Source organism: Plecotus auritus (assembly GCF_963455305.1).
Source record: "Plecotus auritus genome assembly, chromosome: 9".
Classification (NCBI taxonomy): domain Eukaryota; kingdom Metazoa; phylum Chordata; class Mammalia; order Chiroptera; family Vespertilionidae; genus Plecotus; species Plecotus auritus.
Window position 1 is genome coordinate 44,880,801 of NC_137783.1, and position 14,249 is coordinate 44,895,049.

The 14,249-nt window shown below is 48.6% G+C and overlaps 1 protein-coding gene across 1 annotated transcript; it reads right to left on the minus strand.

Moving 5' to 3' along the window:
* Positions 1-1,162: 1,162 nt before the first annotated feature.
* Positions 1,163-6,881, minus strand: PCBD1 (pterin-4 alpha-carbinolamine dehydratase 1). Its single transcript, XM_080642982.1, has 4 exons — positions 6,661-6,881; positions 3,547-3,678; positions 3,019-3,099; positions 1,163-1,725 (listed from the first exon to the last, which is right to left on the minus strand). The coding sequence occupies exons 1-4, from the start codon at positions 6,817-6,819 to the stop codon at positions 1,627-1,629; spliced, it is 471 nt and encodes a 156-aa protein (XP_080499108.1). The 5' UTR covers positions 6,820-6,881; the 3' UTR covers positions 1,163-1,626.
* Between the last annotated feature and the right edge of the window lie 7,368 nt (positions 6,882-14,249).

The following is a 14,249-nucleotide window of genomic DNA, read 5'->3' on the forward strand; positions in this document are numbered from 1 at the left end:
CCCGCATAAAAGTGCTTCATACAACTCTAGTATCCTCTGGTTTGGTGTTTTCAACCCTTGACTCACGCCATAAGCAGAGGCAAGAAGATGGTATAACACAGTGTGATGTGGGTTCTGTCCCCTAACCCACAGTCATCAGGTCAAAGTGCACTTAGAAAAATTTACGTCAGAAGTGGAGCAGATGGGGCACCATACCTTGTTGGTTTTGATACTAGGCTTTGCTGAGAACTTGTTATTAACATAGGCAATGATCATCCTTACTAGCATATAGGCTGGGAAGGAGGACCTGCTTGTCCCTCTTACCAACAATATGCTTATTTCTTGACCACCATCCTCGGCCTCTTCTGGCCTTGTTGCAGGGCCAACTCATCCAGGGTGACTGGATTGTGACATTGCTACATGCCTCCTCCAGGTGACCCTGGTATCTAAGTCAGCTTAGTACCCAGGCAGCCTCAGGTCAGGTGTCATAGGTGAGGACTCTTGCCTAATGGCAAACATGAAATGACATCTGTTTGGCATGCACACCCAGTGGACAACACTGCTCAGCGCCCCCTTCTGTCCGGCACGTCAGTGAGAGTGTTTTGCCCTAGAGTTGCTTACTGGGTTGGAGGACCAATCCGCCAATCAGCTTCTTAACTCTCAGGTGGCAAATAGCTTGTCATCTTCTAAGCTGTGGCTTTTGTCGTCGCCCTTACAGAGTAAAAAGCAGGCAAGCCTTGAGATTGTGGCCGAGTTTCTAAGAAAGTATGAAAGCCATCAGGATTAGAAATCTCCTCACCTGAGGTTGTAGGCCAAGAAGACAACATGGCCCAGGCTGCCTTTTTAGGCGTAGGTCTCAGCATGCATGTTTACAGGCGTCCTGCTCACCATCTTCATTCACGATGCCACCTCTGCCTCAGGAATCGGATTCAGGTCTTTGAGGCACAACTCAAATGAAGCTCCAGATTCACCTTGTTCATCACGTCCTGCTCTCACAGCTCAGTTCCTACCCTTGCACCCAGTGTTGGCTTCATTCATCCTGCTTAGTAGCAGTTGCCTGTGTTCCTGTTTGATTCCCCTGAATGATAATGAACTCCCTGAAGGCAGAGTGGTACTCAGGAAGTGCTTTAAATGCCTGTTGACTCCAATTTGGATTGACCTGTGGAAGAGAAGATTCTAGAGCCTGCGGCCAAGTGAAACAAGTTTTATTTGAGGCATAAAAGCATGTGTTTCTATCACATAGGAGGGGGTTGGCATTAAGGTTCTGGTTTCTAAGATTTTGTCTATCTCAGACACAGCTTCTAGGGAAATGAATTAGAAAGGGAGCAAGATACGGCCTGGAAAGAAAGTCATTACTGCTACCGGGAAGCTGTAAGGAATGGGAAAATCTTATTCAAATGAGGGCACCTTTAATAGAGCCCCAAGATGAAGAGCATGGTGTGGAGGAAAACAGTCTCCTAAGTTCCTGGTATTGGCAGTGACGCTGGCATCTCTTCCCACAGCAAGGACTCACCCCTAAATGGAGGCAGCAAGGTGGACATAGCAGTTTTGACTACAGCAGCATTTGGGGGGCTCGCCTGTTCTCTCTCTCTGGATTTCCAGTTCAGTCACCCTTTCCCTGAAGAATTCAGCGAGGCAAGGCAGGGTCTAGGTCATGGACACTGCTACTTGTTCTATGAAGCTGGCCAGGTTTATGTCCCGTTCCGACAGGCCTGCACACTCATGGGTGCTCAGGGTGATGTGGACCTGAAACAGAGCCAGAGATTGGGACCAGCTGATTCCACGGACGTCACTGAAGAGCAGGAGCATCACTCGCTGTTGGCTCAGCCACACTGAGCTCCGGAACACAGGCACACCCTTTCACTGGGCTTCCCTGGTGCCGCGCTTCTTACAAGGTGAGAGAGTATGTCCCTCAGGCAAAGAGGCCACGACTCGCTAAAGGCTCAGGTGATAGCACTTCTTAGCCATGAAGTATTTTTAAATTAAGGCATGAACATTGGCTTTTTTAGACATAATGCCATTGCACACTTAATAAAGGACAATAGAACGTAAACACAACTCTTATATGCACTGAAACAAAGAAATCTGTGTGACTCGCTTTGTGGTGGTGGTCTGGACCGGAACCCACAACATCTCTGAGGTCTGCCTGTTTCCCTGGGGGCTGCTGTCCGGGCAGGACTGGTTTCTGTAACAACAGTGCAAGACTGTCTTCTATTCCACCTCCAAAAAAAATGGCAACTTCAGCTATAGATTAAAAATGAAACCTCCAAACATTGAGAGCTACCTAAAAACAAAGAGGAGCCCTGCCCAGTGTGGCTTATTTGGTTGGAGCAGCATCTCATACCCAAAAGGTTATGGGTTTGATTCCTGGTCAGGACACATACCTAGTTTGGGTTCAGTCCCCTGTTGGGTGCATACAGGAAGGCAACTGATCGATGTTTAATTCCCACATAGATGTTTCTTCCTCCCTCTCTCCCATCCCTTTCTCTAAAATCAATAATCATGTCCTCGGGTGAGGATTAAAGACAAAACAAAGCAAAAAAATGGAAGGACTCCAATTCCTACTAAACGCTATCCATGTCTTTTAGCCTTAATGTTTTCAGAATCCAGCATAGCTCTTGGCACATGGCAGGCATTTAATGACTGTTTCAATTCATTCAGGGGAATATCTGATCTGTTTGCTGTGCATGGCTATTCTTAGTTCAATTTTATTACTTCATTCTTCCATTCCTTCAGAAAGATTTAGGCCATGTAGAGCTACTAACAATGGATATGTCTGGTTCCCACAGCCTTTCCTTCCTTGGGTTTTATCTTCTTGATGTCTACTTGAACCACAAGTTATCTCCCAGTGTTTTAACATGCATTTTTAAAATGTGTAGTGAGGATATTTTCCAGGGGTGTTGATGTCGAATCTGGGAAGGAGATGAATGGAGCAGGAGCAGTGGACAGTCTGGGTAAGGAGGGCCTGTAGGGAAGTCCAAGGGAGGTGGAGTTCTCAGAACTTGACCTCGCCAAGCACAACAGGCACACATCACTCACCTTGTTGTACACGTTGAACCATTCAGGATGGTGGTCCAGCTTCTCAGCCTGCAGGGCCACCCTTGTCATGAAGCCAAAAGCCTATTAGTGAAGAGACCCAGGTTAGTGTTTTGCGAGAGAGGCTGCTAGGCACCCTTCCGTGGCCAGTGTAAGGCCTCGATGCAGGAGGGCTGACAGGCTTCCTAGGAGGAGATCCCCTCGAGCTTTTTCATTCCCCAGCATCTTGCCACTGGTTCTGAGGCTGGAGCTCGAGGGGGTCTCCCTGCAGTAGCAAGAAAGACCACCAACAAGGTGGAAACACCAGAGAGGTGGTGAGGCTTGGCCAATCTTTTGTCTAAAATATCTTCATATGTAAGTTCAAGGTATGGAGAGTCCAAAAGCCAGGTCTGCCCTCTCCCATCCCCAAGGGTGACGCTGTGAGTAATCTGCATTAGTGTAGTGTCTGAGAGTCTAGGACTTTAAGGAAGAGAACAAGTGTGACCCCATCAGCCCCAGACTTGGAAAGCTCTGTCCCACCCTGTGCCATACCCGGTTGAAGTCTTTGAAATGGAACTGCTTGAAGATGGCATCTCGGCCTTCCAGCTCGTTCCAGCCCACGGCCCTCAGGTTTGGCAGCAGCTGGTCCCTCTCCTCAGCACTTAGCCTGTGTGCTTTGCCAGCCTAGGAGAGGAAAAAACCAGAGGCCCAAGGGCATGTCTTTGTACAGGGCAAAGGAGAGGCCCAGACCTTTGGGGGAACTGAGCCAGCTTCCACTGGCAGCTCTGGACCCAGGTGACACAGTCAAAGGGCAGCTGGTCTAATGCAGTAGACAAGGAGCGGGGAGGGTGGCACCCTGCCCTGGAGGTGGGGCCCTGGTGCATGCACTGATAGGTTCTTAGATGTTACATTCCACTCAAAAGGACAGAAAACCCTGCCCTGGCCAGCCAAGGTGTTGTGGGTTCAATTCCCGGTCAAGGGCACACCTTGGATTGCAGGTTTGATCCCAGGTCCTGGTTGAGGTGCATGCAGGCAACCAGTCAATATGTCTCTCTCACATCAATGTTTCTCTCTCTCTCCATCCCCCTCCACTCTCTCTAAAAATCAATGGAAAAATATCCTCGAATGAGGATTACCAAAAAAAAAAATAAAGACAGAAAATCCTAAAATATGATGTCAGTCACATCGAACTAAGAAACGCTCCCCATCCCCCAAAACAGTAAGTCTCTTACACTAATGAGGGAGTAAAAGCAAAACCTAGCCCAGACGTGTGTGTATTACACACAACCTTACAGAAAATGAGCACCCAGCTATCCAACCTTCCTTTTCCAATTACGGACCTGCCTCCATGCCCCTGAGGGTACCCACTGTCAGGTACACTAAAGAGGAGATGAGGCCTAGAAGGGGAAGACCACGGCACTTCCCTGAGTCAGTGAGAGCGTAGGCATCGTTCTCAAAGTGGGTCTGTGCCTCTGTCCCTGGGGCCGGCGAAGGGCCCAGCACTAAAGACATTCCAGGTGGCTCTGAGCCACAGTGCAGTAGACAAGCACTGACACGACCACCCAGTGCATCCTCCACGGTGCTCCCAGGCCACCTCTGGTTCCCAGCAGCCAGGCCGCGGGTTCTCAGACTTCCCCCGACCTTGTTTTCTGTCAGGCTGGGAAGCCTGAGCCACAGAGCTTGGTTAAAAGTCGAAGTAACTTGGCCAAAGGCAATTGGCAAACCTAGTGCCCCATCTGTATACTGTGCAAAGTGCCCTCTGGGCAGCCCAGATTGGCACAATTCAGGCCATGAGCGGAACCTTCTGAGAACTGAAGGAGCAAGTCAGTTCTATCCTGTGGGAGGATCTAGGTCTAAGAGCTTAGGGGGTCCCAGAATTAGGCTCCTGAGATAGATTCCCCAAGGACAGCACTAAGAAACCATACAGCGCTAAGTTAAAAATGCATCAAGGTCTGGGGAGACCATGTGAGGGAGGGTAAAGCAGAGTTTATGAGGCGGCCCGCAGACCGCCAGCCATGGGTGGAGTGTGCAGGGCTGGTTCCAGCCCCAGTTCCTTTCTCCAGCCAGGTGGCCTGAGGCGCTCATCTCCCTGGGCTTCACAGGTAAAAGGCAACAAGCTCGTACACTTCACATCAGCAAGAGTCAATGGGACACTTTAGTAAACACCGTTATTATTAAAGGAATGCCATCTGCATTTTTAAAAAGAAACTTCCTGGGGAAAGCAGGCTTATGATGGGCCTTGGTTTGGGTAGAATTGAAAAAGCGCTCTGACAAAGTATTTTTCTCCCTCCTGAAATCACGTGCTCTCTCTGGCTGATCTGACTTGGTCTGTCTCCCCTCTAGGCCGCAGAGGCCAGAGAAGGCAGGAGAGATCTGCATCACAGATCTCTGTTCCAGAGCTGGCCTTTCTCAGTGGCTGGTAAGCCTGTTCCACGTTTCCAGGCAACCGGATGACCAGATGTCACCCAGGGCATCAGAGCTCGCTGTTTAGTTCTTTGGTCTGAAAGGAGTGGTGGATACTAGCGAATCCCCGGAGGGCCCCCTGTCTCTTTAGAGTACTCTGGAACCCCCAGGACTCACAGCCTGAGGCTGACCTGACAAGCCCCTCTAATCTGGGATCAGAGCAGGGAAGGGGCTGTGTTTACTCAGTAAATCCCAAATCAGGCCTGGCCAGGCCTCTGAGGGAGTGTGCCCAGGGGTTACTGATTACCCATTCCCTGCTCTTGGGGGCCTCTGTGTCTCACAGTCAGCCTCGCTCACCAGCTCCCCTCCCTCCAAGCCATAGCCTTCAAAGTGCCCTCTCAGGTGTCACTGGGGTCTGGACTGCTCCTAATGCTTTTGGGCCAGAAATGGGCTGTTTATAAAGCTTCCTGGGTCTTCTCCCGGCTGCCCCCAGGACTCCCTTCACCTCTCCAGCTGAGGCGGGGAGTGGAGGAGGCTGTGTTGAAGCACACCCGAGACCCTCCTGGGGGGCAAGCTCAGCCCGGAGGGCAGATGATCCTGAGCCATGGTGTTCCCACTGCTGGGCAGGCCTCAAACTAGGCACCAGGGGCTGGCTCCGAGGCCAGGGACAGCACAGGGTGCCCAGAAGGGCAGTAAACGGGGGTGGGGGGGTGCGGAGGAGGGCAGAGGAACTCACGAATCCAATCTCCCTCTCCACACTCCCACATACAGACACATCCCCATCCCCACCTCCAGTACCACCAACGGGGACTATAATGGCGCGCTCCTTGTGCTGTCCCTCCCCACCCAGGCCCTAGTCCCACTGCCCCACCTTTACCCAGGGAGGTCACTAAGCCCCGCCCGAAGTATTGTGGTGCCGAGGGGGCACAGGCCTGGGAGCCCCGGGCGAGCCTGCCTGTTACCTGGACCTACCACCGCCCTCTCATGGCCTCAGCTTCCCCAGGGGCACCACCAGGGGTGGGAACGCGACAGAGAACCCACCCCCTGCCCCACTCTCCGAACCAGGCGCATGCTAACCTGCGAGGGGCTCAGAGGAACCCTCCCCCACCTTTCCAACCCACCCTCTCCCGCCTTGCCAGCGCAGTCGGCTAGGGCGGGGTGGGGGGGTGGACCCTAAGGCCCTCTTCCTCTTTTCGGACCCTAACGCACGCCCGTTCCTAACCGGGCTGCCCCAATCGCGGTGGCGCGCGATTCCCCCCTCACCATGTCGGGGCGCAGCGTGGGCGCGGGCGAGCAGCAGGTGGCGGCGGAGAGGGCGAGCGCGGCACGGGGCGCACAGGCGGCCGTCGGGCGGGCGGGGCCGGGCTGGGGCCGCCCCGGGGCGGGGAGTGCAGACGGGGAGGGGCCGCCACCCGTAATCATTAACTCTGTCCGGCCGCAGCCGGAGCGAGCGGTCTCTGCTCCCTTCCAGCATTTTCCTGGGTGCACTTGTTATGTGGAGCTCAGGGGTTACGTAAGCGGGCTCCAAAGGCAGACTTACGCGTTCAAATCTGCTCTGCCACTTAACCAGCTGTGCCACTTACCCTGGGCGGGAGATTACCTTTTTAAAAACTCCTTATTTAGGTTTTGATCTACAATAAATTGCACATATTTAAAGTGTAAAATTTGATGCGTTTTGACATATGTACGCTTCCATGCAACCATCATCACGATCAAGATCATGGACATACCCATCATCCATAAAAGTGTCCTTCCTCTTCCTTCTTCAGACAACCATTGATCTGCTCCCCCTCACTGTGGATTATACTCCATTTTCTAGAATTCTGTGTCAATGGAAATCATACAGTATTACTCTTTTTGTGTCTCGTTTCTTTTACTCAGTACAATGACTTTTTGAGGTTCACCCATGCGGTTGTGTCAATAGTTCCTTTCTCCGATGCCTAAGTTTATTTTATTGTATTACAGTGTCTTGGAAATGTCACCATTTGGTTAGCCATTGGCTCGTTGATGAACATTTGGGTTGTTTCCAGTTTTTGAGCTGCTGTGAACTTCAGATTACAAGTCTTTGCATAGACAGGTGCTTTCATTTTTCTTGGGTCAGTACCTAGGAGTGAATGGCTATGTCACATGGTAGAAGTGTGTTTATAACTTCTTAGGAAACTGCAAAGTGGTGGCACCATCGCCCACCCCCACCAGGGGTAGGTGAGAGTTCCCCATCCCTGGCCCCTCGGATGCACCAGTGCTTGGCATGGTCAGTGGTTTTAATTCTAGCCATTCTTACTGGTGTGTAGTGGTAGCTCATTGTAGTTTGAGTTTCCTTAATGACTGATGATACTCAACGTCTTGTGCTTATTTGCCTATTCAAATTTTCTGACCATTTTAAAAATTTAGTGTTTGTTTTCTTACTGGGCCAGAAATGGGCTGTTTATAAAGCTTCCTGGGTCTTCTCCCGGCTGCCCCCAGGACTCCCTTCACCTCTCCAGCTGAGGCGGGGAGTGGAGGAGGCTGCGTTGAAGCACACCGAGACCCTCCTGGGGGGCAAGCTCAGCCCGGAGGGCAGATGATCCTGAGCCATGGTGTTTCCTCTGCTGGGCAGGCCTTGGGTTTTGAGAGTTCTTTATTTTGGATACAAGCACATTATCAGATATATGATTTGCAAATATTTTCTCAGCATTCTCACAGTGTCTTTTAAAGAGCAAATGTTCTTAATTTTGATGAAATTCAATATATCAAATGTTTCTTTTATAGATTGATATTTTGGTGTTGTAACTAAGAAATCTTTACCTGACCCAAGGTCACAAAAGATTTTCTTTTATATTTTCTTCCTATGTTTTCTCTTATGTTTTACAGTTGTTTCTTTTCTTTTTTTTTTTTTTTTACATTTAAGCCTGTGATCCATTTTTAGTTAATTTTTCATATGCTTTGAGTTATGGATCCAAATTAACTTTATGCACATGGATATTCAATTGTTCCTTTCTCCACTGAATTGCCTTTGTACACGTGTTTTTAAAAAATCAGTGGGCCTTGTATGTGTGAGTTTATTTGGGGAGTTTCTATTCTGTCCCATTGATCTATATGTCCATCTTGATGCTAATACCACACTGTCTTGATGACTGTAGCTTTGTAAAGCTGGAAGTCAGGTAATATACATCATTTAATAGGAAAAACATTTTTTAAATTAACCTTTATCCCTATACTCCACTTTTACTTATGTCCTCACAATAGTGACCTTTCTAATGTGGTAATACATATTTTTGTTTGTACATGTTCTTCCCCCAAAAAAGCATGTTGTTGTTTCACCTCTATGTATTTTTTTATTTTTTGGCAAATTGTACTGTTATGCCATATCTCATTCCAGAATAGTTAGTGGACAGAATAGAATAGTGGATAATTCAAAGCAAAATAGTTAGTGAAAAATTAATATTCATCTATGTTGCTGTATGTATAGTTAATCTGTAGTTTCTAACTGCTACTTAGGATTCTGTGGTGAGAATCCACCATGATTTATCGTTCTACCAGTGATGGACACTCAGATTGCTTCCAGCTCCCTGCCACTATGCCACCACCACCCCCAAGCATGCACACACACACACACACACACACACACACACACACACAGCCAAACAACAAAGGGATCCTGCAGGGAACATCTCTCTCAACTCGACAGCTCTCAGGTCTGTGGGAAGTTTCTTAGACAATGTCTATACATGCATATCCTGTAAACCCAGTAATTCCCCCGGGGGTAGGTACCCATAGGTAGTTCCAGATGCCAACCAGATGGCTGCGCCAGTCCTCATCCCACTGCAGTGTGTGAGGGTTCCTTTTCCCCTGCATTCCTCATACACACATACTCACACTTGGCGCTATCTAGCTTTTTAATCTTTGCCAAGTTCATAAGTATAAAATGATAGCTCACTGTTTTACTTTGCATTTTTCTAATTACTAACGATTCCGAGCACCTCTTCATATTGCTTCTTAACATTTGGGACTTAACGTTTATAAATTGCTTTTTAATATCCTTTGCAAAATTTGTAGAATTTATAGTGCTCCTTTTTTAGTTGATTTGCAGGAGTTTATAGCTAGACTTTAATTGCTTGTCAGTTTTAGATATTGCAACTATCTCCTTCCATTCAGCCATCCATATACTAATTTCTTCTATGCGGGCCTCTGTGGCCAGAAATCTTATATTTTGGTGTAGTAAGATTTCTCCTTTTCCCTCTATAACTTAGTGCTTTTAAAGACTTATTTGGTAAGGCCCCTTCCACCCCTTTTACAACAAAACGTTCTTGCTTTTCTTCTAACTTTGTAGTTAGATAAATTTAGGACCCAATGTGAAAGGTCCTCGTTAGTATGCAGTGTTTGGCTCCAGTAAAACTGGACGTCACCTCACGTCTTCTGCTAAGCGTCTGCCTGTGGAGGGACTGGGGCTTCCCAGACAACACTGCCCAGCAGAGACTGGCAACGCATGGAACTATGAGAAACAGCGGCTCATTTTTATCAACACCACAGTTTTGTTATGCAGCAATAGATGATAAGACAAATAGATTCCTGAACAAAAATTGGCACCTGGAAGTGGTGTGTTAAGAGCAACCTAAAACGCAGTATCAGCTTGGATGGTGTGGGGTATGAGGCAGGAGGCAATGCTACAACGTAGTGAGAGGGCTGCAGGATGCAGAAAGCCGCCGAGTGTCGCTCCACACTAACAAGGAGAAAAGCCTGCATATACTACAGAATCATCGCTTTTCTTCAGCTTGCCATGGCACAGCACGGAGGTCACTTGGCAACCGAGTAGCCTGAATTGGAAGGGAGGCGGCCCCTCCAGGGGAGAGAGGATGAGGACTGGCTCACGTGTGCCAGGGCTCGGGGAGGGAGAGGAGGGGCGCTCGGCCTCCTGAGGAGTGGGTAAGAAGTCAGCTACAAGTTAACAAATCCTTGGGAGCAGGTGTGTGCCGCCTGCCGTGGAGTGGCTGGGCGCGTGTGCACACACTAACAGCTTTTATTTATGGGCCTCCACTGGGTGCTCAGGGGAGAGTGGGGAAGGGCGAGAGGTGGGAGTGAGACGCCCTCAGCCCAGTAGGGGCAGGAGGGGATGGGTCAGCCGCTGCTATGGGAAAAGTGCCAGACTCCGTCCTCCTCTCCAGACCCCTGCCCCAAAGGAGCAGAAGCCTTGAGCCACTAGGAGAGGGCCAGCAAACCCTGTCACGTCCAGGGCTAGATAAAGGCTCATTGTGGCTTCATTTTGGTAGGAGGGAAAAAATCCTCTGCCTGGGCGAGGTGCAGAGAGCAATTCTATGGGGATCCAATACCAATACCATTAGAGGTCGCTACCGCGGGGAAGAGCAGGAAGCTTCCCCATCACAGGCAGATCACACTGACAGATCACAGGCAGGCAGTCTGGCTGCGAAGCGGGTGGGGATGGGCATAGGACGGGCGGGAACGCTGCAGAAGCTCCGGCACTGGGACCACAGAGAGCCCACCCCTGCACCAGCTCGAACTTAGCTCTCCGCTGCAACAATAGCAGCCTGTTTACCAAAGGAGAAGGGGAGCGCATGGGAGGACTGGAAAAGTGCCACCTGACGATGCCTGTGCTGACGAGGATGCGGGGTCACTGGAACTCCCCTAATCGCCCGTGGAAAACAAAATGGTTCAGCTCCTTCGGAAAACCATCGGGCAATTTCTAATGCAGTTACGCATACACTTCCTGTGTGATTCAGCAATCCCACTCCAGGAGAAATACGCAAAAACCTCCATGCAAATGTGCATGGCAGCTGTATCTGCAAACAACCTAAATGTCCCTCCACAGCTGAATGAATGAACAAAGGTGGTCCATTCAGACCCCGGGGTACTAGTCAGCAGCACAAAGGAACAGACTGCTGACCTATGCAGCAGCATGGACGAATCTCAGACATGTGATGCTGCATGACAGAAGCCACACTCAAAAGCTTCTAAAAGAAAAATGAAATTGTGTGCTTACAAATATTACCCAGCTGATGATTGGAAGAACTGTCCAGAGAGATGCTGGCTCTGTACACGGTGAGCCTGTTCCTCGTCCGTTACTCACAGGCTTCTCGTCCGTTATGCCACCTACAACTTCTGGACTGCGCCTTTATGTCACATGCTGGGTGGGTGGGTACAGTGGAGGCGGAAATGTTTCTGGAATGCATTTCTATCCTGAGAATGGCTAGTAATACCTAGACATGGACGTGACAGAGAATTACATTCATGTATCCCTCTAAATCCAAATTAAGTGGATCCCAACTCAATTTCCTGTATTCTGATCCCCAAACATGCCCAACAATTTACTTGAGCACAATCTACATGAGGGTGTGACGGAGGGGAAGATGGAGTGAAGACAGGGGCTTAACCTACTGCTTGGCCAGGGAGCCCTTCCGGCCGACCCCACCCGGGTCCTGACCATCCTTTGTGTGTCTCCTTCCTCAGCACTTCCTCTCCTCTCTTTCCCTTGATTCTGAAGGATGAAAAGTGGCACCTCTGAGTCCCCCATGCGGGCTGGTCCTCTGTCCTGCACTTAACCCCCCCTCAGCAAAGGTTTCCTAAGTCTATGTTTGTGTGCTGGTTTTTTGGAAGCTGAGCTGGCTTCTGAGCAACATGTAAACTGTATTCAAGTACTGTCTGACACTGACAACTCTGAGACTCTGACATTTATGTAGTACTTTTTTTTTTTTTTGCCAGATCCTAAGTTAAAGATCTAAAAAATAAAAAACAAAACAAAATGAACAAACCCCCACCTTAAAAAATTACCAAAAGAATACATGTTCATAACAACAACAACAGCAATAAGAGCAGGGATAAAATGAATGGGCAATTAAGGTAAAAACCACCTTCTATACCTTACTCTGCACCCACCAAAGTCACCACACAGAGGCAACCATAGGAAGGGGGGTGGTGGCAGCTGCTCTGCAGTCTGGCTCCTCCACTTGCCTAATTGTGGAATCTTGAGCAAGTTACTTATTCTTTTTGAGCCTCAGTGTTCTCATCTGTAAAATGGGGACAATGACAGCTGCCTTGAAGGGTTTTCGTAACGACTAGATGAGATGTCCATGTTAAGTGTTGGGCAGTGCCTCCTGTGTCCTCTCAACCCCGCGCTGCAGGTCCCTGCACACAGTTTCTTGTCCCACAGATGCCCCCCTCGGCCTGAGGACTGTCTCTGCCCAGAGAACCAGCTCTGTTCCAGACACACTGATAGTGAGAGGGAGTTAGTAGCTCACACTCACCCAGTGAGGCCCCGGGCTCGGAGGTAAATGTCTGTTTCCTTGCCCCTTACAGAGCGATTCTGAAGTGTCCTACAGCATCGCAGAAGTCCCTGTAGGATCAGCTGCTTGCCCTCAGCGACAGCCTGCTTACTAACACACGTTCTTGGCTTTCCTCATTCCCCCCTAACCTGCCTGCTGTCTTATTTTTCTTAACTCAAGATGGTCTTTTTCTTGTTGTTTTGTAAGACAATAGCCCTTCATTTATTATATACATTGTGAATATTTTCTTTGAAGCTCATTTGCTTTTTAGCTGAGTGACAGAGAAATATTTAAATTTTTAGACAGTCAGATCTGCCTGCCTTTTCCTTTATGGTTTCTGGATTTCATGTCTTGCTTAGAAAGGACTTCCTCACCTCAAGAGGAACAAATATTGGTTTCAATTGCCTTCTAATACGTTGACAGTTGGTAAAAAGTGTTCAGATTAGTGATCTCTCTGGAATTTACTTTTGGACACCATATGCGCCAAAACATATGTTTTCCAAGTGGCTGGACGGTCATCTCATACTCCTTTTTTATTACCTTGGCTAGTCCTTCTGTCCCCCACTGATCTGAGCTACTTCTGTATTAGGCCAAGTTCCCATAATCCTCGTGGCTTGGTTTCTGGGCTCTTTGTTCTGCCCCTTTGATCAGTCAGCCCCACCCTGTTTTAATTACTCTGGCTTTACAGTGTGTTTTGATATCTGGTAGGTCAAGTCTCATCTCATTTTTCTTCTTTTTCAAAATGTTCTTGGCCATTCTTGCTTGTTTACTTTTTCAGATGAGCTTCGAAATCAGCTTGTCAAGTTCTATAAAAATCTCTTTAGGATTCTGATTGGAAATGCATTGAATTTATAGATTTAATTTGAGGAGAATTGACATCTTCATATTATGGAGCCTTCCCAGGCTCAAGCATGATATATCACCCCATTTACTCAGGCCTTCTTTATGTCCTTCAGTAAAGTTTTATTGTGTTCCTCTGTAAGGTCTGGACATTTCTCATTAAGTTGATTCTTGGGTATTTTATCGTCTGGCTTGGCCATTGTGCATGGAATATTTTCCCCATCACATTTCTAATTGGCTATTTCAGGGTGTATGGGAGAGGTGTGAATGCTGGTGTTATCTCATCTCCAGTCATGCTGATGAACCTTCTGTTTAGATCTAATGGTTTCTGTGGATGAGCAGAACTTTGAACCAGCCATGCCTGTCCCACATAGGATGGGCCCCCTCAAGCGCAGAGAGCCCCACGCACCCGCGTGGCAGGAATTGAATGCACCGACCCTGAGAGGGCTGCCGTGGGGACTGCTGTGTGGGGCAGAGCTTTTGACTGGAAGGTCCTTAGATTCCTTCCAGTTCTAAAGCTCTGCAGGTTCTAAGTTCTGGGTCCTGTGTCTGTTCTCACACACTGACTCCTCAAGTGCGTGATAATCAAGGGCAACTTCCCTCCCCGCCCTCCCTCCTTTCCTCTCTCACCTGTGCTTGTTTGAGTTCTACAGGCCAGGTGCCAGCAAGGCAGGAAGGAGATAGTGAGATGAGAGTTACAGGTATGAATGCTTCACACCTTTGGGATGCAAGTCGTGTCACTTAAAATAGACTCAAATT